Source organism: Macrobrachium nipponense, chromosome 11 (assembly GCF_015104395.2).
Source record: "Macrobrachium nipponense isolate FS-2020 chromosome 11, ASM1510439v2, whole genome shotgun sequence".
Classification (NCBI taxonomy): domain Eukaryota; kingdom Metazoa; phylum Arthropoda; class Malacostraca; order Decapoda; family Palaemonidae; genus Macrobrachium; species Macrobrachium nipponense.
Window position 1 is genome coordinate 2,104,792 of NC_061087.1, and position 24,795 is coordinate 2,129,586.

General features: G+C 46.4%; 1 protein-coding gene across 1 annotated transcript in view; it reads right to left on the reverse strand.

Moving 5' to 3' along the window:
* The window catches only part of LOC135216102 (small ribosomal subunit protein bS18m-like), a 56,703-nt gene extending 44,219 nt beyond the window's left edge, over positions 1 to 12,484 (reverse strand). Inside the window, exon 1 of the mRNA XM_064251177.1 lies at positions 12,328 to 12,484. Within this exon, the coding sequence (XP_064107247.1) occupies positions 12,328 to 12,388 (61 nt within the window). The 5' untranslated portion in view covers positions 12,389 to 12,484. The remainder of the gene's footprint in view (positions 1 to 12,327) is intronic.
* Positions 12,485 to 24,795: the final 12,311 nt, after the last annotated feature.

Below are 24,795 nucleotides of genomic sequence, written 5' to 3' on the forward strand. Positions count from 1 at the left end.
CTCGTGTAAGGACAGCGTCCCTACGACGGAGAACCAAGTTGGCCCACAGGTTTGCCGTCTGATGGGCGAGGTAGGAGATGGCCCTACCTCCAGACTGGCACAGTCTCCTGAAGTCGGGGTCGTCTTCGAGGGCAGCGCCCCCCGCGGCGTCGGCCGCGACCTTGGATACTGTGAGGGACCACAGATCCAACCAAGAGACTGCCTGGAAAGCCGCCATAGCGGTAGCTTCCAGGCCCAGTGCCTCCTGCTGCGAGAAACCACAGGTTCTCCGACAGGAGCTGCTGCAGGGACACACCTGGAGTTAGCCTAGCTAGCTCCGGGTTAACCTGTTTGGGTCGGTATTGGATCCACTGATGGCACGTAGAACTTCCGCTGTCGCTGCAGAGGAGGAGGAAGTAGCTTGGAAGACCGTCTGACTTAAGTGAGTCCTCTCGTCCTGAGACTGAAATTCTCCACCTGGTCAAGGACTGAGTCTGCAAGCTCCGATCGCGGGGCAGTCCCACGTCAATTTGGGTTCCCTCTTCGGGCCCCAAAATGACTCGAGCCGGGACGTGGGCTCAGATGGTGGTAAGCGGACGATCCTTCCCCCAGGTCGTTGTGCTGACGAATCAGCGCAATAACCTGGGCAAAATTCCTCTGGATCTCAGGTCACAGCGTCCTGAGGAGTAGGACCGTCCAGTCCCCCCCCCCCCTCCAACAGGAGCAGCTCTCGAGAACCCTCCTCCTTCAGAAGGAGGAACAGCAACAGACCCCTGACGGTCGCCTCCAACCACTTGCGCGTACGACCTGGCTGGTCCTAAGACCATGTCTGGTTCGTGCGGCGTCGTGGCGGGATCGTGAGCGGCGCACCTCTCACGATCACTCCTAGGTACCTCGCTCTTCCCGGTGTAGCCCGAGGAAGTTGAAGGTATAGGAGAGACAGACCTGACGCTCCCCCCCCGTTCGCTGGGCAGGACCAGCGTACGTGGGGGGCTGTAGCCGATCACCAACCCAAACCGCGGTGGGGATCGTACTGCAGGCCTGGTCGTGCCGCTCACCTGTGGCGAGCGGCTCGACTGAGCACGTCGACCCCGATCTCGTGCGTCGACGAGCTGCTGCTGGCCACCGTCTCCGCCCGGTCCCTGTGGGAGCGGCGGTCAGGTGATCTGCAGAGCTCGCATTTCGCGGTGAGAACCGGTCGAGCGTCCTCACGGCACGTCAAACCGCTGGTACCAGCCGAAGCTGGTGCCGTTGGTCGAGGGACCTCTTCTCAGCCTCAACCCGTGGCCGGTCAGAGACCGTCACGTCAACCCGAGGTACCGGCTGGTCGCTACGAGAGCGGCCGCTGGCCTGGCGAGCGTCACTTGCGCGACTTTTGACAGTCTTCTGCTCCGTGCCTCTGTCGTGACGGTGACAAGCTCAGCGTCTTGACGTTGGCTGCACGGTCGCCCGAAGGAGACCGTACACTCGTACCTTCTCGCGAACGAGAAGTCGAGCCGGTACCTGACTTAGCAGCAGTGCTACTAAGACCAGGCGCGGATGTACCAGCAGTAGCCAGCACATCCTTGGTCCCGTCTTCTTCTTCTTCTCAGAAGAGGAGACGGGCCCCGTTCCCCGATGGGAACAGGAGGACCAGCAGAAGCACCCCCCGTCACGCCAGAGCGAGACGGGCCCTTCGAAGATCCCGTAGGAGCCTTCTTAGGGGGGGAGGAGGCAGCCTTCTTCTTCTTCGGCTTGGAAGCCTTAGAAGTCGAAGGGGAAGAAGGCGGCAACAGACGACGAAGAAGACGATGAAGACGACGACGACATCTTCCTCTTCTTCTTCCTCTTCTTCGTCAGCTCTCTCAGGACGGACGTCAGGTCTTCCATCCACGGAAAAGTCGGGCCAATTGCCGAAGCAACACGCCCCGACTGATCCTGTCCGGAAAGACCATGAGACCGGTGCAGCACCTCCATGACGAGACGCGACGTGGGACAGGGGCAGGCACGGCAGGAGCGGCAGGAACATCAGCAGCAGGACCAAGCACCATCAGGACCAGCACCAGCAGGGGACCAGCAGCAGCAGGACAGCAGCAGCAGGACCAGCACCCAATAGGACCAGCACCAGCAGGACCAGCACCAGCAGGAACAAAATCAAACAAATTAGAGTCCCACCCGCACCGCGCGCTGCGTAGGAGCGGCGCGAGGGGCTGGGCCAGCAACACTCGCTGCAGGTACGGCCGGTACGGCAGCATAGTCCGGCGTCACAGACTCTCCAATCTCAGCCAAACTCATCATTGGGACGGGCGGTAGATCCAGGGGCGAACTTTTGGGGCAGCGAAAGTCGGGCGTCGGCAGCACATAAAACCCAGGTGGCGGCGGCACGCCCCTCTTAGGCACGGCAGCGATCGGCATTTGAATTGACGCCGTTGGAGTCACTGACGCAATGTGTTGCGTATACACAACATGAGGAGGGGCGGCGTACGCTGGTGTTGACACAGTATTGGTCGTAGTTGTAACCACACCATGAGTTACCACTGCCGACCCCGCTAGCCGTTGAATCAAGCCCTGGATACTGGGGGCGCCCTGCAGTCCCAACGACGCCCACACCTGTCCAAGGTCGTCACTCACAGAAGGCACACCTGAGGGAGGAACAGTCGGGTCAGTTAGAGGGGCACCCTCACGCCTGGGGGAGGACGAACCCCACCCAGAGCGGACGGAAGACCCCGAATACAATTGCACATCCGGGTATCGGGCACCCTCCTCCACACTCGACGGATCGAGTGAGGAGAAGGACTCCGAAACCCCCCCCGCAGGGGAAGGCGCAAATCGTGGGGGCTGAGCTGGAGGCAGGAAGGAGACGAGGTATCCTTGTCCCAAACCAAAGGAGTCGCTTGGAGAGCTTTGCCGACGACTCCTTGGTCAACCTTACGCCTCTTCCTACCCTCGTACAGCACCCACTGCGCCTCGGACCAATTTACACAGACATTACATGGTTCGGTTCGGGAGCATTCTCGTCCCCGACACCGAAAACATAACTCATGAGGATCTATATCTGGGTAAGAGCGGAATCCGCCGCATTTACGCCCCTCCAACCCGGGACACACTCTACGGGCAGTTGGTGGGCGCGGCGAAAGCTCTTCTTGATCCATGATTAATTAATCTTCACTTCAATGAAAAATGAAAAAAGAGTACTTACAATTTCATTCAAGACCACACACAAACCAGTCAGAAGAAATTGTAACATCCAAAGCCCACACCCGACGAAAATAGCGGGCAGAGCGATGACGAACACGTCCTGTCACACCACGGCCGCCGCAAAGCAAAAGTGATTCTTCACCGCCCGGGCGGCGCGCGCGCGCACGACCTCCGGTTACAAGCAGGTGTTAACTACCGTGTCCCCTTGTTCGAAGCTTACGACGTCCCAGCTGCCGCTAGTTACCACCTTCTATTGTTAAAGACCGAGGGTTTGTATTACGTATCGGAACAATTGTATTTTTCTCAGTCAAAACATATGCCCCTCAATGCTCAAAACTTTCCTCTTTTAAACGACTTTCTGGTCATTGCAAATTCGGCCCCATAATTTCTTATGGTGCGAAACATACAGACAGGGCCCAGGACCGAAAACGATTGCGTCACACTACGGCGATAATCCAGCAGTAAAACATCTTCATATATCCAAAAAGTAAATAATAAAGATATATATGCGCATTACGATTATAACAATTACATGTATAGCTGATAACAATCTGCATGAATAACTGGTAAACTGTTCTGCAATGACAGTTGAGTATAGCAATTATTTTAGAACAATAGGTACGAAAGTCAAGATGTCTGACGTCATCATAATACAGAACTTAAAAGAACGTTCTAATTCAGAAAAATAATTACTTAAATTTGAGTCAGAGTCGAGTTACTTTTTCAATAACGAATATTTTCAAATTAATCATCATAAATATGTAAAATATTGATGTTTTACTACTTATTTAAAAATTAGCTAAGAGCACGCTTCTCGTCATCTTCTACCAAAACAGCTGTTTACTCCTGGCTTGTTGTTGGTGAGAAATCGTGTTTTCGATTGTTGTGATAAAAGTGCTCCAGCGTCTGTGGGTACAAGTGGTGTGCGGATTTATCACAGGAAATGGAAAGTTTGTTGACACAAGCGACTCCGTAAACATCGAGATGGCGTCAATCTTCGAAACATTTTTAGTTGTAAGTAAAAATTTCTAAAGCGTTTTGGTGAGATTTCCACTGCCGTGGGCGCCATTTTCAGTACCCTCTGTTTAAATATGACAATTTGTCGAAAATTGCATTTTTCCTAACTATACAAACCTGAGGTCCTTTAACAATAGGAAGTAGCTAGCGGCAGCTGGAACGGTCGTAAGCTTCGAACAAGGGGAGAACGGTAGTTAACTGCTTGTCCAGATCGTCGCGCGCCGCGCGAATGGGAGGTAAACAAATCACTTTTGCTTTTGGCCCATGCAAAATACGCAGAGTGAGGGTGGCATGAGGAGGGACTATATGTAAAGGACCTCAGGTTTGTATAGTTAGAAAAAATGCAATTTTCGACAAATTGTCATTTGTTCCGATACGTAATACAAACCCTCGGTCCTTTAACAATAGGAAGACTCACTTCTTGGTGGGAGGAATCTGAGTCTTTTTGATGAACAGACTGGTGTTCGTCTATCCCTGGAATGCCTCCCTGGTCGTAAGAGCGAGGGAGGGATCCAAGCCTCTGTCCGATTGATCGGGGTGTGCACCGCAGGATCAATGGTCAGACCTCTGGGCCGAGTACAAAGAGAGGCAGCGTATCTCTTTGTACCAGCATTGTAAGAACTTTTTCCTTTACATTGCCGCAAATGTAAAGTAATGGGTTTGTCTCATGCCGGCATCCACTTTCTCCCCCTTGTTGGAGAAAGTGGTGGATATTTACTCCTATCTCTAGTTAAAGAGGTAGGATGGAGCTCTGTTGAATAGCTTACCTGCATCTGACTCCTTCCAGCAAGGTAACGACCGTATCCCTCTGCCCACAGGTAGAGGTAGAAAAAGATGGTGAAGAGAAGCCAGTCACTCTCTCATTCACGCATTCATTCTCCCAGTCATACCAGGAATCGATGCTGTTCTGCCTGCTGGGCTGGCTGTGCTGGGTAAGCTTACACAACGTGTTGAGCAGCACCACAGGTCCCAAGGGAAAAAGTATCCAAGGACTTGTGGGCAATATCCCGAAGGTAGAAGGACGTGAAGGTGGTCTGGTTGGCCCAGACACCTGCCTTCAGGACCTGCGCCACGGAGAAGTTCTTACGGAACGCTAAGGAGGGTCCGATACCTCTGACTTCGTGGGCTCTCGGACGGAGCGTACGGATGTCGTCGCTACCATCATCTTCGTACGCTCTCCACTGATCACCTCACGCAGCCAGAAAGAAAGCGTGTTCTTGGAGACTTCTTTCTTGGTGACCCCAGTGCTAACGAAGAGGCGTCGACACTCAGGCCTGAGATGTCGAGTTCTCTTCAGATAGCGCCGTAGCGCCCTCACAGGACAAAGCAGCATCTCTCCGCATCATTATCGGTGAAGTCCAGAAGGGAGGGGATCGTGAAAGACTCGAACCTGTCGTCAGGGATCGACGGATTCTGAGTCTTAGCTACGAAGTTCGGGACGAAATCGAGCGTCACAGATCCCCAGCCTCTGGTATGTTTAACATCATAAGAAAGGCCATTTTGTTCCCCTACTCTCTTCGCCGATGCCAGGGCCAGCAAGAAGAGGGTCTTGAGGGTCAGATCCCTGTCTGACGACTCTCGAGTGGCTCGAAGGGTCTTCGAGTCAAACTCCTAAGTACGAGAGTCACATCCACGCAGGGGGCCTGAGTTCCCTGGGTGGGCAAGACCTTTCGAAGCTCCTCATTAGCAAGGATATCTCGAACGAATTCGAGATGTCCAGTCCCCTCAGTTTTAGGACGAGCGCCAGTGCTGCTCTATATCCCTTAACTGTGGGTACTGAGAGGAGCTTCTCTCGGCGAAGAAACACGAGGAAATCCGCTACCTGCTGAAGAGTGGCTCTGAGAGGAGACAGACCCTGTCTACGACACCAACCACAGAAGACGGCCCACTTCCCCTGGTACACAGCTGCAGGACTGTCGGACGTGTCCAGCCATCTCTGTTGCTGCGCTACGAGAAAAGCCTCTCGTTCGCAAGAGATGGTGGATAACAGCCAGCCGTGAAGTTGAAGGGACTGGACTGCCTGGTGGTACCGTTCTACGTGTGGCTGGGCTAGAAGGTTGTGCCAAGTGGGTAGCTCTCTCGGTGCGTCCGCAAGAAGAGCCAGCAGGTCCGGATACCAAACGGCTTGTGGTCGTTTGGGAGCCACCAGGATCATTCTGAGATTGGGAGTGACCAGCGCTCGACTGATCACTTTCCGAATCAGACAGAAGGGAGGGAAAGGGAGGCGTAAGCGAAGAGGTTGTCCCAGGGGGTGTTGGAGAGCGTCCTCTGCAGCTGCCCATGGGTCCGGCATAGCCGAAAAGAAAACCTGAAGTTTTCTGTTGTGCCGGGTGGCGAACAGGTCTACGACCGGTCGCCCCCACAGGTTGAAGAGCCTTTCCGCCACGTCTTGGTGTAGAGACCATTCGGTCCCTATCACCTGATCCCGACGGCTGAGCTTGTCTGCTACTACATTCCTCTTGCCTGGAATGTAGCGTGCTGACAGCTCTATCGAGTGAGCCGTGGCCCACTCGTGCACCTGCACCGTCAAACTGATGGAGCGGAAGAGACACTAGCCCCCCCCTGCTTGTTGACATATGCCACTACTGTGGTGTTGTCGCACATCAACACCACTGAGTGTCCCACCAAGCGGTCCTGAAACTCTTGGAGAGCGTTGAACGCCGCCTTGAGTTCCAGGACATTGATGTGAAGGTGCTTCTCGTGATGGTCCCACACACCTGCAGCCAGCACTCCTCCTTCCAGGTGGTGCACCCCATCCCTCGGTCGATGCGTCTGAGAACAGAAGCATCTCCGGGGGGGGGAGTGCGTATGGGCACTCCTCTTAAGAGGTTCTTGTCGTCGAGCCACCAGGCTAGGTCCTGCCTCACCTTGTCCGTGATAGCCACGGGAAAGTAGGAGGATCCTTGGCCTGAGACCAACTCTCCCTTAGTCTCCACTGGAGAGGACCGCAGGTGAAGACGCCCGTGAGGGACTAATCTTCTCGAGTGACGACAGATGGCCGATCACGACTTGCCATTGCTGTGCTGCCTGTTCCTGCCGAGACAGGAACCGGCCGGCTGCCTCCCTGAATTGCTGATACGCAAGTCTGCGGGAAAGGACTTGCCCTGCTACCGTGTCTATCAGCATACCCAGGTACTTCATCTTCTGCTTGGGTTCGAGGTCGGACTTCTCGTAGTTTATCACGATCCCCAGATCGCGACAAAACTTGAGGAGCCGATCTCTGTCCTGTAGCAACTGCGAGCGGGAGACTCGCCAGGACTAGCCAATCGTCGAGATACCTCAGAAGACGTATCCCGTTCGAATGGGCCCAAAGCCGACACCAGAGTGAACACTCGCGTGAAACACCTGTGGGGCGGTTGAGAGACCGAAACAAAGTGCCCTGAATTGGTACACCGTCCCGTCGAAGATGAAGCGGAGGTACTTTCTGGAGGACTGATGGATGGGTATTTGAAAATACGCGTCCTTCAGATCCACTGAAAGCATGAAATCGTTCCCCCTGATCGAGTCGAGCACTGAGCGTGCCGACTCCATCGTGAACCGCGTCGTGCGAACGAAGCGGTTCAGGGGAGAGAGGTCTCATCACCGGACGCCAGCCCCCCGCCCCCCGATGCCTTCTCCATAGGAAGAGGGGCTGTAAAAGCCTGGTGACTGGTCCTCCACGATTTCTACAGCTCGTTTCGCCAGCATGGTCTTGATCTCCTGTCGAAAAGCGTTGTCCTTTGTTGATCCCGGACATAGGTCTGTAGATGGACCGGTTTGGAGATGAGGGGGGGGCCGAGACTCGAAGGGTAGTAGATATCCCTCCCGAAGGAGTACTCTACTATCCAGTTCTCGGCGCCGTAGCGCTGCCAAGTCGCCCAATGGCTCGCTAGGCACCACTTCCGGCAGCAGGTGAGGAAGGGAACGCCGTCCCTAGCGTTTCCCTCCTCGTTTCGACTTCTTTCCAGCACCTCCTCGGGGAAAGGAGGGCTGGGAGGAGGGCTGGTTGCGGCCTCCTCTAGCAGAAGTTGAAACAGCTGGAGTCTTCGCACGGGGTTTGGACGGTGCAACCGTCTTCGCCGCCGTGGAAGCGCTAGCCAAGCTCTTTGTTTGGCCGCAGTTACTCGAGGTTGCCCAGAACCTTCGAGACTGCCTGGTGGACTAAGCGGTCACTCTCGTCAGTGCGCCGCCGTTCCACCGCAGCGTCCACCATCTCTCCAGGAAAGAGAGCTGGGGAACTCCTAAGAGGTCCATTTCGTAGCCCGAGTGCCGCTTCACGCCCGGCCCCCTTGGTCACTCGGGTAAGGACTGCGTCCCTACGTCGAAGAACCAAGTTGGCCCACAGGTTAGCAGTCTGATGGGCGAGGTAAGAGATTGCTCTTCCTCCAGACTGGCACAGTCTCCTGAAAGAAGCGTCGTCTTCGAGAGCAAAGAACTCCCAGAGCCGGCCGCTACTTTGGATATTGTGAGGGACCACAAATCCAACCAGGAAACTGCTGGAATGCTGCCATAGCGGTAGATTCCAGGGCAAGTGCCTCCTGCTGCGAGAACCATAAGTTCTCCGACAGGAGCTGCTGCAGGGACACACCTGGAGTCAGCCTCGCTAACTCCGGGTTAACCTGTTTCGGCAATATCGGGTCTTCTGATGGCACGTAAAATCGCCTCTGTCGCTGTAGAGGAGGAGGAGCAGCTTAGAGGACCGTTTCCGGACCGGTTTTTAGCGAGTCCTCCCGTCCGGAGACGAGATTCTCCACCTGATCCAGGACCGAGTCCGCAAGCTCCGATCGTGGCAACCCCATCATCATTTTGGGCTCCCTCTTGGGACCCCAAAATGATTCGAGCCGGGACGTGGGCTCTGCTGGTGGTAGCGGCGATCCTTCCGCAAGGTCATTATGCAGACGCATCAACTTAATGACCTCTGCGAAGTTCCTCTGTATCTCAGGCGTCACAGCGTCTTGTGGAGTAGGACCGTCCAGTCCCTCCAGCAAGAGCATATCCCTCGATACTCCTCCTTCAGAAGGAGGAACAGCGACAGATCCATGACGGTCGCCTCCAACTACTTGCGCGTACGTTCTGGTCGGTCCTAAGACCGTGCCTGAGCCGAACGGCGTCATAGCTGGGTCACGAGCGGACGCACCTCTCGTGATCGCTCCTTGGTACCTCGCTCCTCCCGGTTATAGCCCAGGGAGGAGGTTGAAGGTACAGGAGAGGCAGACCTGACGCTCCCGCCCCCGCCCTCGCTCGCTGGCAGGACAGCGTGCGTGGAGGGCTGCTGCTGATCGTCAACCCGCGGTGACGGTCGAGCAGCAGGCCTAGCCTTGCCGCTCGCCTGGGGGCGATTGCTCGGCTGAGAACGTCGAGACCGATCTCTAGCGTCAGGCGAGCTGCCGCTGGTCACCGTCTCCGCCCGGTCCCATCGGGAGCGGCGGACGGGTGACCTGCTAGGCTCCCTTTCGCGTCGAGACCTGCCAGCGTCCTCTCGGCGCGTCAAACCGCTGGTACCAGCCGTGGCTGGTACCCGCGGCCGTGGGGACTCCTTCCTCGCCTCAACCCGTGGCCGGTCAGCGACCGTCACGTCAGCCCGAGCAGCCAGTTGATCGCTGCGAGAGCGTCCACTGGCCTGGCGAGAGTCGTGTGCACGACTCTCGCCAGTCTTCTGCTCCGCGCCGCTGTCTTGACGGCGAGCGAGCTCGGGCGTCAAAACTTTGGCTGGACGGTCCTCTTTGGAAGAGCGTCCACTCGGTGCTTCTCGCGAACGAGAAGCGGCCGAGACGGAAACCATGGTTTAGCGGCCAGAACCGCTAGCACCAGGTGAGGACGCACAGCCGAGGCTGGTGCACCTCTGGTCCCCGTCGACTTCTTCTTTGCAGAAGAAGTGACGGGCCCCGTTCCCGAAGGAACAGGAGGACCAGCAGAAGAGCTCCCCAGCTCGCCTGTGCGAGCCGGGCCCTTAGAAGATCCCGAAGGAGTCTTCTTAGGGGGGGAGGAGGCAACCTTCTTCTTCTTCGGCTGTTTGGCCTTAGAAGTCGAAGGAGAAGGAGAGGCAGCAGACGACGAAGAAGACGATGAAGACGACGACGACACCTTCTTCCTCTTCCTCTTCTTCTTCGCCAGGCTCCGCAGAACAGACGTCAGGTCTTCCATCCAGGAGGGAGCCGGGCAGTTTGCCGAAGCAACAGGGCCCGACTGCACCTGTCCGGAAAGACCTGAGCCTGTGACAGCAACACCAGCAGCAGGAACAACAGGAACAGGTCCGGGAACAGCAGGAACGGCAGGAACATCTGAAAGGGAAAGTGCAGGCCGATCTGAAATGGAAAGAGTGGCTGGAACGGCAGCAGGTACGGCAGGCACGGCAGGTACCACGGGAGGGCCAGGCGTCCTGTCGGCAGTTACCGACATCCGTGGCACTGGCGGCAGGTCCAGGGGGGTACTCTTTGGGCAGCGGAAGTCCGGGGTCGGCAAAGGAAAAAATCCAGGTGGTGGTGGCACCGTCCTCCTTGCACGGCACAGCAATTGGTTTTTGTATAGCCAAACCGTGGGATGTCACCGACATTATATGGGGCGTATATACCAGATGTGGTGGCATCTCATACGCTGGTGTCGTTATTGTGGTGGTAGTTGTGGTCACCGCACCATGAGTGACCACAGCCGACCCCGCCAACCGCTGGAGCAACCCCTGGATGCTGGGCACTCCCTGCAGTCCCAGCGACTCCCACACCTGTCCCAAGTCGTCCTTCGCTGATGGCACACCTGCGGAGACAATAGTCGGGTTAGTTGGAGGGGCTTCCTCACGCCCTGGGGAAGAGACACCCCCCCCAGAGCGTACGGAAGACCCCGAGTACAGCTGTACGTCCGGGTAGCGGGCGCCCTCCTCCACACTCGACGGATCGAGAGAGGAAAAGGACTCCGCTACCCCCCCCCCAACCCGCAGGGGAAGGCGCGAAACGTGGGGGCTGGCCGGGGGCAGGAAAGAGGACGAAGTGTCCGTCACCAAAGGAGTCACTGGACTTTCCGATGACTTCTTGGCCGGCCTAAGTCTCTTCCTGCCCTCGTACAGCACCCACTGCGCCTCGGACCAATTAACACAAGTGACACAAGGTTCGTTGCGGGAGCACTCTCGCCCCCGGCAACGAGTACAAACCTCATGGGGGTCCACATCAACGAATGACCTGAACCCTCCACATCTACGCCCCTCCAGCCCGGGACACACTCTACGGGCGACTGGAGGGCGCGGTGAAATCTCCATTTCTTCCAATTCACTCATTGCAAGTTATCAATAGAATTGTAAAAGTACTTACAGTCACTCCTGATTTATACAGAAAGAGAAGCAAATACTCAAAGTGAAAGCAAACGACAAAGCGGGCAGAGCGATGGCGAACACGTCCTTCCCACATACGGCCGAAAGCAAAAGTGATTTGTTTACCTCCCAGTCGCGCGGCGCGCGACGATCGGACAAGCAGTTAACTACCGTTCTCCCCTTGTTCGAAGCTTACGACCGTTCCAGCTGCCGCTAGCTACTTCCTATTGTTAAAGGACCGAGGGTTTGTATTACGTATCGGAACACTTAAAATTTGGCCTTAATTTCTAACTTTGGAGAAAATACTTACTTCGAAAGGAGAGCAGAGGTCTTTAGCTCCATTTCTCACCAACAACAAGTCGCGACTGATGCCCATCTCGGGTGTCAGGACGCGTTATAATGTACTTTTTCGGAGGGTGGCTAGCGTTGAGTAGGTGGCCTGGCTGGCCTGCTGTGATATTCTACCCTACTTTAAATTTTTGTCCAGTAGGTAAAACTGCATAGAAAACCCGCAACTGCCATAGTCTAGGCCGCCGCAGATAAGAACCCTAGATCTACCATAATGAGTAAAGTAAACAATTAAGGGAATAAAGCTTTGCACCTCACAAACCGTGTGGTAGGTACTCGTGTGCTGTCCGCACAGAGGTGCTTTACCCTATTTGAATTTGATTTTCCTTCTACAGTTTGTGTTGTCGATGAAAGACAAGTAGCCTAACAGTTATTTGGTGGGGGTCAAATGGTATTTACGGCCCATACCATTTTAATTTTATATAAATTTGATTACCGACATGCCTGTCTAAATTACGGTAGATCTCGTGTGTTTGGGGATGTTACGAAATGTGAAATTCAAGGAGCCTAGGGTAGGCCCTCATACGTACAGCAGGACGACCGCCTTATAGACCGCAGCATATTTCGATGAAAAAATTTGACGAGGGCCATAGCTAGCACACACACGATATTCGTATGAAGAGTTTTTCTTGAATTAGGTAATTACTGGCGAGTGGCGAGAAGCCGAGAAGTAGTAGTAGTAGGTGGTATATCCCTTTGAAACGGCTCCCTTACTTCTTGTTTGTGTTGTTTGAGCTTCTTCTCTCTGAAATACCACATTTCTTTATTAAATCTTTCCTATTCTCCACTTCCTCCCTCAGTAGAACTACTACCAATAAGAGTATATTTGCTACTAATTCCTCTTTATTTTCTTGATATGGTTGCTGCATAAAGCTATATCTATTTCTAATCTCATTGTGTGCTGGACAGTAAAGTAAGAAATGTTCTAAATTTGCATTTTGTTCCTCACAGTATAAACATTTTGTATCTTCTCCTTTTATCCCATTTCTATCATTTAATCCTAGTATACCTAGTCTGGCCCTACTGATCAGCATTGTTTTTTCAGTGTTGTCATACCGGATTTCTTCTCTTATGTTTTCTTTATATTTTCTGTAGATTCTTAACGTTGACTTTTCATTCATTTCGTTTGGCCGCCCATGTTTTTTCTGTCCCAATTGTTTATTATTTCTCTTAACTGTTTGTCTTTAACTGCTTCAATTTTACTTAAGTTTATGTTTAGTTCTTTCATATACTCTTGTGAGGTGTGAACAAAGAGGCAGGTAGAAGTGTACTGATCTTTATTATTGTTGTTGTTTTTGATTAAGCTGACCTTGTGTCAGCACGGGCTCTTGCTCACAGAGCAGCCCGTAATTCAGGATGGTGAGAAAGTGGTAATGGTAGGATATGATCCTTTATTTGGTGATAATTCATGAGTTTGATGTGTGTGATATTGGAAAGAAACATTGGATGGGTAAGGTTGTCCAACCTTTTTGAACCGTAAGGTGCCCTTCAGTGGTAGGAAAAGTGCAATAGTAGTGAGTGTTGGCAAGTCAGAGAGGCCAACAGCTGGGAAGAAGGAAGGGTATGAGTCTGAGAACAAGATTGCTAATTAGTTAGCTTGTGAGGTCCATAAACATTTCCTTATTCCATTCCTATTTCGAGTGGGAGGTAGTGTGTTGTTGATGCGTGAGGCTGAAAGGATTGCTGTGCATGAGGTGAGGGAGTGATGAAAGATGCCAGAGTCGGGGCTTCCTTCTGGATGTTGGGTGATGAAGGTTGATGTTAGCGAGTCTTTGTGTCAGTCATGCCCTGGGTGGATGGTTTGTTGTTCTGTGTTTTATGGTTTGTATGTGAGTGGATGATGTGGTGATTGGTGTGAGTAGTCTTGACTGATGACACCGAGTTTTGCTATTCAGGACAGTCTTGCACCTACCTTGGTGGTGGGTAGGAGCATAGGAAGCCTGCAAGCTGTTGGGTGTTGTTTAAGATATGCCTTGTTATTTGAGTGACTGATTGTTCGTTTCCTTCATGACTTTATCTTAGTTGTTGTGTTTCTGGGCAGTATAATATATAGTTCCAGTGGTTCTTCTGTATTTGTTTCACAGTATTTACATGGTTTAGGGTTGCTTTCTATTCTTTGCCATGTGCATTGGTATCCGAACCTTAGCCGATGTATTATTACCCCTAGTGCTCGTGCCATGTTCTTCGGTATGCTGTGTGGTTGGAGTTGTGTGGTGTCTACATACCATTTTGCAGTCTTGGAGCCTCCGAAGATGGCTCTCCTGATTCTGCTTTCCTCTTGTGTTTGGCAGTATATGCTGCCGCTATGCATTTTAGTTGGGTTAGTGAGTGGTTGATTTTGATATTGACATTGTTTATGTGTAGCCCGCTTTTTGCCAGGGAATCTGCTTCCTCATTTCCTTGTATTCCTACATGGCTCGGGATCCAGTTGAGAGTTATTTGTCTGTTTCTGTTTTGGTGGAGTTTTGCCAGTGCCCATATGCTCGTTAGGAGTTTGATGTTTTCTTTCGCTTTGCCTTTTGTGATGGCTTGTATTGCTCCTTTCGAGTCAGTGTGTATTGTAGTGTTACCAAGTCTGTGTTGGGAGTCTTCCAGTGCTTTGGCGATGGCTATCAGCTCTGTCTGTAGTGTGGAGGCATTGTCGGAGAGCCTCCAGCTCCCTTTGAGTGTTGTTGAGTAGACTCCTGCTGCTGCCGCTGGGAGCTGAGGTCTACTGATCCATCTATAAAGTATATGTTTGTGGCACTTGTTAACTGTATTGCTTCTTGTGCTGCTTGCTTTAGCTGTTGGGTGTTCCATGCTTCCTTGCTTGCTGGAAGAATTGTATAGTTTGTGTTAAAGGGTTCTGGTTTCTAGGGTGCTGGTTCTGTGTATTCACTGAAGGGGGTGTCTTCCCTGATGGCTGCAGCATGATTTTGCATGCCTACTCTTCTCAGAGTATCTAGAAGGTTGCCAGCATATGTTTGGGGAGGGTTTAGCTCTTCATGGAGATTAATGCATTTCCTCCTGATCTCCTTTATGAGTGGACAGTCTCTGTCATTTTTTAAGGTTTTTGGCAGGATGGATGTGTTTCTCTGATCTATCCTATGAGTAAGAGATTGTAGTTTTGTTTTGTCTCAGGATGCATAGGTTGGTCCACACTGGTGCTCCTGTCATGAGTCTTAGGGTGTTGTTTTGGATTACTTCAAAACTTTTTTGTTCAGTAATTGTGAGATTGGTGAGGACTGGTGCGGCATACTCTACTGTTGATCTTATCATCTGTATGTAGAAAATTCTGAGGGCATGGTACACGGCTCCCTGCCTTAGTGGGGTGATTCTTTTAATGGCGTTTTGTCTGCATTTGATTTTTTGCTTAAGTGTTTCTATTTCTTTGCGTGGTGCGAGTATTATATTTGATTGCCATTGCCTTGATATTTGCTGTGTTGATTTTTAGTCCTAGGACTGTGCATTTGTTTTCAATCTGTTATCGCGATTTGCATGTTTTGGTGGGCTCTATGCCTGTCTGTGCTGACCAAGCACACATCATCTGCATATATGAATATTTCAACTCCATTTGGCAAATTGCTGTTGGCTAATTTCTCCATTAGTATGTTGAAGAGGAAGGGGCTGAGTATTCCTCCTTGAGGTGTTCCATTTTCCAGATTGAGGAATTCGAAGGTTGCTCCTTGAAAGGTAACTCTGGCATGTCTGTCTTGCATGTATCCTTTGGCCCATGCTAGAAGGTTGCCTTTAACTGCTTTGTCGGCTAAGGCTGCCAGGATGGCAGCCGCGCTGGCAAGTTCGTAGGCTTTTTCTAGGTCGAGAAATACTACGATTTCTTTCTTGTTATTTATTGTGGCCATCACATTTGCTAGACATTCCTGTGTGCCTATCCCCTCTTTGTAGGCATATAAGCGGTGGTGTAAGGGTCCTGTTTTCCACAGTAATCTGTTTAACACCATTCTCTCTGCCGCCTTTTCTGTGCAGCTGATGAGAGGAATGGGTCTGTAGGAATTTGGCTCCTTTGGTTTGGGAATTGGTTGTGTGGTTTGCTGATTCCATTGTGTGGGTCAGATCTGTTCTGTGTATGTTCTGTTTATTATGTGGAGATGCACTGTTTTTGCTGCAGTTCCCATGTTTTTTAACATGCTGTATGTAATCATGTCTGCTCCTGGTGCTGTGTCTGTTCCCTTTTGGAGGGCTTTGTCAAGTTCTTTCATTGTGAATGGTGTGTCTGTGTCATCAGAATTGTTGCAGGCTGTATTGATGATTCTCCATCTTCCAGGATTAAGTGCCCAACTTGCCTTTCGTCGTGGGTGGCTGGTGTAGGTGAATTGATTTGGTCCTATCCGCAAAGTGTTGTGCTAGTCTGTTTGCTTCAGCTGAGGTTGGGAGGGTGTGTGCCTGTGTGGCCTGGTCTTTCCTGATACTGTGTTGAACCACTTGAACATCTTCGCAATGGGCGTCAGTCGAGTGGTTTCTGAGCACCATTTTAGCCAGGTTTCCTGCCTAACCTCCTTAGCAGTTTGGGCTGCATGGTTTACGACTTCTCTTAAGATAGTGTGCAACTCATTGGTGGGGTTTCTTCTGAATATTTTCCTTATTCTGTTTACTCTTTAGTTCATTTCTTTGATTCTAGAGTTGTAGTACCAGCTGTCCTTGTGTGGGGTCGCATTTGTTCTAAAGGCTTTCTTTGGCATGAAGATGTTTGCTGCGTTGTGCAGGGTCTCTACAAAATCCTGTTGGAGTGTGTTTATATTAAGGGCTGGATTTTGAATGTACTGTGTTGCCCATGTGTTCATGTGGTTTTGAAATGTTGGCCAGTTTGCTAGGTCCGGTCTTCATCCTGCCGGAGGGGTGGTGGTGGGGGAATTTTCATTAACTTTAGTTTTGTTTCGGTTGCAAAGCGATCACTGGTTCGTGTTGGGTGCACTCTCCATGTGCAGTCTTCTTTTAGGTTTCCAGTTATGAAGCTTAAGTCTAGTCTGCCACCTCGTAGGTGTGTTGCATCACTTGTGTCATTTAGTAGTGCAACGTCAGGAAATTCTTTCTTTAAAATGTGTATGTGTCTGCCTGCTGCATTTGTGTGTTGTCTCGACTGTAAGCGTGGGTGGTGTGCAATGAAATCTCCTGCAAAGAAGGTGTTTTCTCTGGAGGCTGCACTGAAGAGGTTCTCTCCTTCAAAGATTTTATCATGCCCTTTGTAGATATTGTGTATGGTGAGTGACGTGTTTGCTAGTCTTAGGAGGACACTTAGTGTCTCAATCCCATCACCACAGTTTATGTTTCTTATTTTTTCAGAGGGAATTGTTGTTTTTATTAGGGTGATCAGTCCTCTCTTTGCATCTGTATGTGGAGTTTTATAAACTGTGTACCCTTTGAGTGTGAAGTTGCTGTTTTCCCTAATTAGCGTTTCCATCTTTATTACAATTAAGAAAATTCAAATATATGTACAGCATGCGGGCAGAAATGTGGTATCCGACCCGCGAGAGAGTAAAAGTGGGTCGGCGAGAGCCGATTTGTGTTTCTTGCGAGACATATAACTTAGAACATAAAAGTACACAAAACATGACTTATAAGATATATACATTGGCGGAAAGCCTGCTGAACGCTCTCGAGGAGGGAAGTAAGAACAATGCGATTGTAGACTTAAATATAGAGGAACTTGCGATAAGGCGTTGTCCTTACACTCTTTTACTTGCATTATCCAGGTTTTTTTTTTTTTCATACTGGTCCATGGTTATCTCATATAGGAGCCTATTTCCAACACTCTTCAATGTATGTTTCAGGTTGAATAGTTTATTCTTGATATCTCTTGAGTGGCAGGAAGAGGCATATTTCAGATCTTAACTCACAACTTGCTGTGTAACTTGGCGCTTTCAAAATTGCTCTATATACTTTATTGTCTATCTTCTGAAATTCATTTATAGTTTTCTTGTCAAGTTTCATGACTTACATTGCATACATGAATGATGGCATCGCTAGTCCTTTCCAGTACAATTTTCCTATTTTTACTCTGCTGCAGCTTTTATTAATGACTGCATTAGCCATTTTTGCTATCTGTTTTGCTTTAATTTGGGCCCTTTTTATCTGTTCTCTGAAGCAGTCTTTCATGTCGTTGATTGTTACTCCTAGGTATTTAATATTCTTAACTATTTTTATTCCTTCTATGTGCTCCATATTCTCCACATCATCAATACTGTACCAGTCATTGTATATTAGTATATTGCTCTTGCCCTTGTTTATGTTTAGGCCACATTCACTTGCGATTTCCATAAGGGTTTTTATTGATTTTGTTATTTCTTCTAGTGTGCGTCCTAGTATTAATCCGTCGTCTGCATATAATAGTGCCACTATCCTTATTACTTCATTTCTAAAACCTTCTGTTGTATTTTCTAATTTTTCTATCATCAGGTACGTTATTAGTAGAAAGAATATGGTTGAGCCATTGCATCCCTGTCTTATTCCATTAGTTACATTTAGCTCTTTTTGTTCTATATTGTTAAGGCATAGGCTTGTTACATCATTTGTATATATCTTTGCAACTGCATTTATTACCTCTGCATGCAGCCTATATTTCATCATGACCTCAATGAGCTTTTTTCTATTAACTGAGTCAAATGCTTTTTGGAAGTCTATTGATACTACAAATAATGGGTCCTTTCTTCTGTACGTTTCTTGTGTGCAGTATTGTAAGATATATAAATTATCGATTCCTCTCCTTTGTGCGTAAAGCCTGATTGCAGTTCATTAATTTTTCCTATATTTCTAATGTGGTTTTCTATTTTGGTTTTCAGGATCCCCTTGAATATTTTATATGAAGCATTTGTTAGAGCAATTGGCCTTAGATCTTTGACTGTGGGGTTTTGTTTTTTGGGCATAAGTGTTGGTTTTTACTCAAACCAGCTTCTCTGCGTTTTGCTGCCCTTCAGTATGCTGTTTAAACATTCTGCCAATTCTTTTTGAAGGTTGTTACTTTGTAAGAGTAGTTTGAACAGAACTGGCTTCATTCCATCTGGCCCTGGTGCTTTATTTGCTTTCATTTTCTCAAGTTGATTTTTTACATCTTCTTCTGTTATGTTGATTTCTTCCATGGGTCTAATCTCTGTCTCTGTTAGGTCATACACTCCATGCATATGTTCTCTTAAAGATATATGGTATTTCATCTGCCGTCCTAATCTTTTCACTATTTCTTCCATGTCATGTTTGTACTGTTCTTTCTTGCTTTCATTCCATAATTCTCCTATGTTGTTTTCTTCTTTTTGGTATATTGTTTCCTAGAATTTTACCAACTCTTTCCCTACGGTTTCTTCCTTCATCTCTTGCTTATTTTCATCGAATATTCTTATCCATTCTTTTTCTGATGTGGTCTTTCCTCTCAGCATGTCTATATATTCCCAGATTTTCCTGGGTCTGTTTTTATCATTCATTATCTCATTTCTAACCTTTTCTTCATATTCTTCATATGCTTTCTTTATTATTATCTGTACTTTTTGTTTTTGTTTAAGATATGCTTCTTCATAGTATCTCTTTTCTTCTATTCTTGTGGCTTTCCTTTTTAATTTGTTATATATCCTTCTTTGGCTTATTTCTTTCTTTATTTCTTTGGTGACCCATACTGGTTCTATTTCTTCTTGCTTTCCTGTCTTTGACCTTCTTTTGATTACCTCCTCTAGATTATTTGTTTTTGCTTCACTCATTGTTTCTTCCAACTGGGTTAGATCTCCTTTTCTGTCTTGTTGGCTTACTTTATACTCTATATATTCAAGGTATTACAGTACAGCCAGTAAGGTAGTAGTAGTAGGCGGGATATGCCTTTGAAACGGCTCCCTTGCTTGTTTTATTACTCTTATTTGTATGTGTGTGTTTTTTTCTAGTTTCTTCTCTCTGAAATACCACATTTCTTTTAGAAAAATTTTGGTAGTGTACTTAGTCTGGTCCTACTGATCAGCATTGTTTTTTCAGTGTTGTCATACCAGTTTTCTTCTCATGTTTTCTTATATTTTCTGTGGATTCTTAACGTTGACTTTTTATTCATTTCTTTCTGCCATGTTTTTCCGTCCCAGTTGTTTGTTATTTCTCTTAACTGTTTGTCTTTAACTGCTTCAATTTTACTTAAGTTTATGTTTAGTTCTTTCATATACTATTCTTTTACTTGCATTATCCGGATTTTTTCTTTATACTGATACATGGTTATCTCATATAGGAGCCTATTTCCACCACTCTTCAATGTATGTTTCAGGTAGAACAGTTTATTCTTGATATCTCTTGAGTTCAGGAAGAGGCCCCTATTTCATCTCTTAACGTACAACTTGTTGTGTAACTTGGCGCTTTCAAAATTGTTCTCTAAACTTGATTGTCTATCTTCGGAAATTCATTTATAGTTTTCTTGTCAAGTTTCATGACTTCCATGGCATACATGAAGGATGGCATCGCTAATCCTTTCCAATACAATTTTCCTATTTTTACCCTGCTACAGCTTTTATTGATGACTGTATTAACCATATTTGCCATCTGTTTTGCTTTAATTTGGGCCCTTTTTATCTGTTCTCTGAAGCAGTCTTTCATGTTGTTAATTGTTACTCCTATGTATTTAATCTGCTTGACTATTTTTATTCCTTCTATGTGCTCCATATTTTCCACATCATCGATACTGTACCAGTCGTTGTATACTACTATGTTACTCTTGTCCTTGTTTATGTTTAGGCCACATTCACTCGCTATTTCCATAAGGGTTTTTATTGCTTTTGTTATTTCTTCTAGTGTGTGTCCTAGTATTAATCCATCATCTGCATATAATAGTGCCACTATCCTTATTACTTCATTTCTAAAACCTTCTGTTGTATTTTCTAATTTTTCTATCATCAGGTACGTTATTAGTAGAAAGAATATGGTTGAGCCATTGTATCCATGTCTTATTCCATTAGTTACATTTAGCTCTTTTTGTTCTATATTGTTAAAGCATAGGCTTGTTACACCATTTGTATATATCTTTGCAACTGCATTTATTACCTCTGCATGCAGCCTATATTTCATCATGACCTCAATGAGCTTTTTCCTATTAACTGAGTCAAATGCTTTTCGGAAGTCTTTTGATACTTCTGTACGTTTCTTGTATGCAGTATTGTAAAATTTATAAATTATCGATTCCCCTCCTTTGTGCGGTAAAGCCTGATTGCAGCTCATTCATTTTCCTATATTTCTGATATGCTTTTCTAGTTTGGTTTTCAGGGTCCCCATGGAAATTTTATATGACGCATTTGTTAGAGCAATTGGCCTAAGATCTTTGACTGTGGGGTTTTGTTTTTTTTGGCGTAAGTGTTTGATTTTACTTAAATCAGCTTCTCTGCGTTTTCCTGCCCTTCAGTATGCTGTTTGAACATTCTGCCAATTCTTTTTGAAGGTTGTTACTTTGTAAGAGTAGTTTGAACAGAACTGGCTTCATTCCATCTGACCCTGGTGCTTTATTTGCCTTCATTTTCTCGAGTTGATTTTTTACATCTTCTTCTGTTATGTTGATTTCTTCCATGGGTTTAATTTCTGTCTCTGTTAGATCATACACTCCATGCATGTGTTCTCTTAAAGATATATGGTATTTCATCTGCTGTCCTAATCTTTTCACTATTTCTTCCATGTCATGTTTATACTCTTCTTTCTTGCTTTCATTCCATAATTCTCCTATGTTGTTTCCTTCTTTTTGGTATACCGTTTCCCAGAATTTTACCAGCTCTTTCCCTACGGTTTCGTCCTTCATCTCTTGCTTATTTTCATCGAATATTCTTATCCATTCTTTTTCTGATGTGGTCTTTCCTCTCAGCATGTCTATATATTCCCAGATTTTCCTGGGTCTGTTTTTATCATTCATTATCTCATTTCTAACCCTTTCTTCATATTCTTCACATGCTTTCTTTATTATTAGCTGTACTTTTTGTTTTTGTTTAAGATATGCTTCTTCATAGTATCTCTTTTCTTCTATTCTTGTGGCTTTCCTTTTTAATTTGTTATATATCCTTCTTTGGCTTATTTCTTTCTTTATTTCTTTCTTTGGTGACCCATACTAGCTCTATTTCTTCTTGCTTTCCTTTCTTTAACCTTTTTTTGATTATCTTCTCTAGGTTATTTGCTTTTGCTTCACTAATTGTTTCTTCCACCCGGGTTACATCTCCGTTTCTCTCTTGTTGGCTTCTTTAGACTCTTCTGTAACTTTCAATTATTTGATTTCCTTTGTTTCATTTCTGAATGTTTTCCTTACTTTAGTGTTCATTCTGAATTGGACCTTTAAGAGATGATGGTGTGATAGGTTATATTCATATTTTCCCTCATCTATCTCCATACATTCATAGTTTTTATACATATTTTGGTTGACTAAGGCAAAGTCCATAGTGCTGTTTGATCTCCTCTATTCCAGGTTATCTTTCCTTTGCAGCTGGGATCTCCATTTAATAGCGTTAGGTCGTATTTTGCCATTAGGTCCATAACATATTTTCTATTTTGGTCAAGTTCTTGTGTTCCTATGAAACCTAAATGCTCATTGAAATCCCCAAGGACAATCACAGGCAGGTCTGTGGCCTTCTATAATGCTACATGTAAGGCGCTTATTATTCGTTTATTTCTTTCTTTGTCACTGGTTGACATGTAGACTAGAATTAGGTTAAATCTTGCTGTTCTTTAATTGCCCTCTACTATTAGAATGTCTTTGTATTCTGACTTTTCTTTTTCCAACTGGATTTCTCCTTTGGATCTATACATTATTAGTAAACCTCCTCCTTTGGTGTCGTCTTCATCTCTCATTGAGTCTACCACTCTGATGCTTGTTGGGAATAGTAATTTGTGCTCTTTAAGGCGTGTTTCTGTGAATGGCACAAATTAAGTGTTTTGTCTTTTTTGATGAAAGTCTACATAAGCTCGTAAGGTCTTTTTTGTTGAGTCTACTAGCTCGATTAGTTTTGCTTTTGTCAGTCCTTGGGTGTTTAAGAGCTTTATTTCGAGATTTCTTGATGTATCTTCTGTGTTGCTCTCTATCTTTTCATTTTCTCTATTTACAAAAGTGCTTCTACCATCTAACCATTTATTTATCAATAGCCTATAATTGTTACTAAAGTTGCTTCCTTCACCTACCTTCGCTAAACTAATTTCATTACTTCGTATTGCCCTAAGTGCTGAAATCATTCAGTCAGGATCGTCAAGGAGTTGCAATTTGTCAACATTACAACGTAGTCAAAAGGCAGCGATATGTTACCTTAGGTTTCCTACTCTCGCATAAACTTTGTCGATAGTTATTTGCTACATGAACTACTTATTAACACGGTGTATTGGAAAATTATTTACATGTAGAATTTTACGACAGATGTTTGCTATAAAATTGTTTATACAAATTCATTGCCTTTGGTCACACATGTTGCACCAAAGTTATATTACAAATAGCTCCCGATTGTCCTAGCTGCTTCTTGATAAAATTATTTCAATAATACATTTTGAAAAGCTGAAAGAGTTATCTTGATTAATATTTCAACTATTTCTCCCATCATAATCAAGAATTTTCGTCTAGTGTTGGAAAACAGCAGGCGAATAAATTTGCATTACCGAAGACTCAATTATCATTACAAAGCCTAGGTGGCACATGATCCCAGTATGTCACCTGTCTCTCTCTCTTCTCTCTCTCTCTCTCTCTCTCTCTCTCTCTCTCTCTCTCTCTCTGCCCATAAACCCAAGAAGGTTCCAAAGGGATAACAGCCTGCAGAGAGAGGACAAGTTACTGGAAAAGGTAATAATCAAATAAATATGAATGAACTGAAAATAACAATTATAGGTATACCTGTAATAAGGAGAAGTCACCTAAGTATATATAAATGGAAGTAAATAATAACCATCTAGGAATAATCAGGATTTTTGTAAAAATCATAAACATCGAAGAACAATCATAACTTATATTAAGTTCTAACGTTAGAAAACTCCGTAGGAAGCCAAGATTAACTGGTATGTAGAGAGACTGATGCCAAAGATTCATATCTTCATTCTCTTGACGGCATCCTATTAACAATTTCTTTTTATGACTCCAGGTTCAGATACCGAAAAAAACTTTTTCGGATTTAAGGGAAGCATACTCTTTTTACACGTCCAAAACATGTTGGAGTAATGAGGAACTCGTTTATTCATGTAGGACAAAACAGCATGCAGTACAAATAAATCAAAAGATTTGCAAAAAAAATACAAATAAAAAAACATGAAAAAAGCAAAATAGATATCTAACCACAGTTTTTTGGTTCAAAAGGCTCTGGACCTCAAAATTATCTGAACACTAAAGAATGTATATAAGCATTTATTTAATAAAACAATTAGATTTACTCTGATTAAGATATGTCTTCTAGCTATTTATTATAACAGGTTTTGATAATATCTGATTGTCCTGAAATATTTGCTTATATGCAAAGCTTCAGCCAATTCCCAGTTAGTATTTTACAATTCCTTACCCTAATTTGAATGGGCATAATCTATTTGAACTGTATGACCTGAAAAAGTAAATATTTGTCTTCTTCAAATCTTATGGTACGCTCTCACTCTAAAAATGGATAATAGAGACAGGAATATGTTGGAATGAGACAGGGATAGCTGGTGGCTTGAATAATGGCTGAACAAATCCTAAGGATCTTGAACATACAATGCATACAAATGCGTCATAACTGTGTATTTTTTTTTATTGTTATGTTTTTAGATATTATAAAAAGGTCAGCACAAAGTAATAGGAACACGGGAAATATTTTAATACTTTTATGCAATGATTAATGAAACAGGAAAATATGTCAATGAAAAATAGAGCTGTCGCAGAAACTATCAAAAAAGGTCTAAATTTGGTAAACGAGGGCAAGAAAGGATTGCTGACCTCTCGAGGAAGACGGACCCTTCTTCGTTTCAGCGGAGTAGTGTCCAACATAGTAGTACTTTAAGCAGTATGTCCATTTTAAAACAGAGTGAAAGGTAACTTAAAGAAGTGATAAAAGGGAGATGGTGAATCGTGCGAA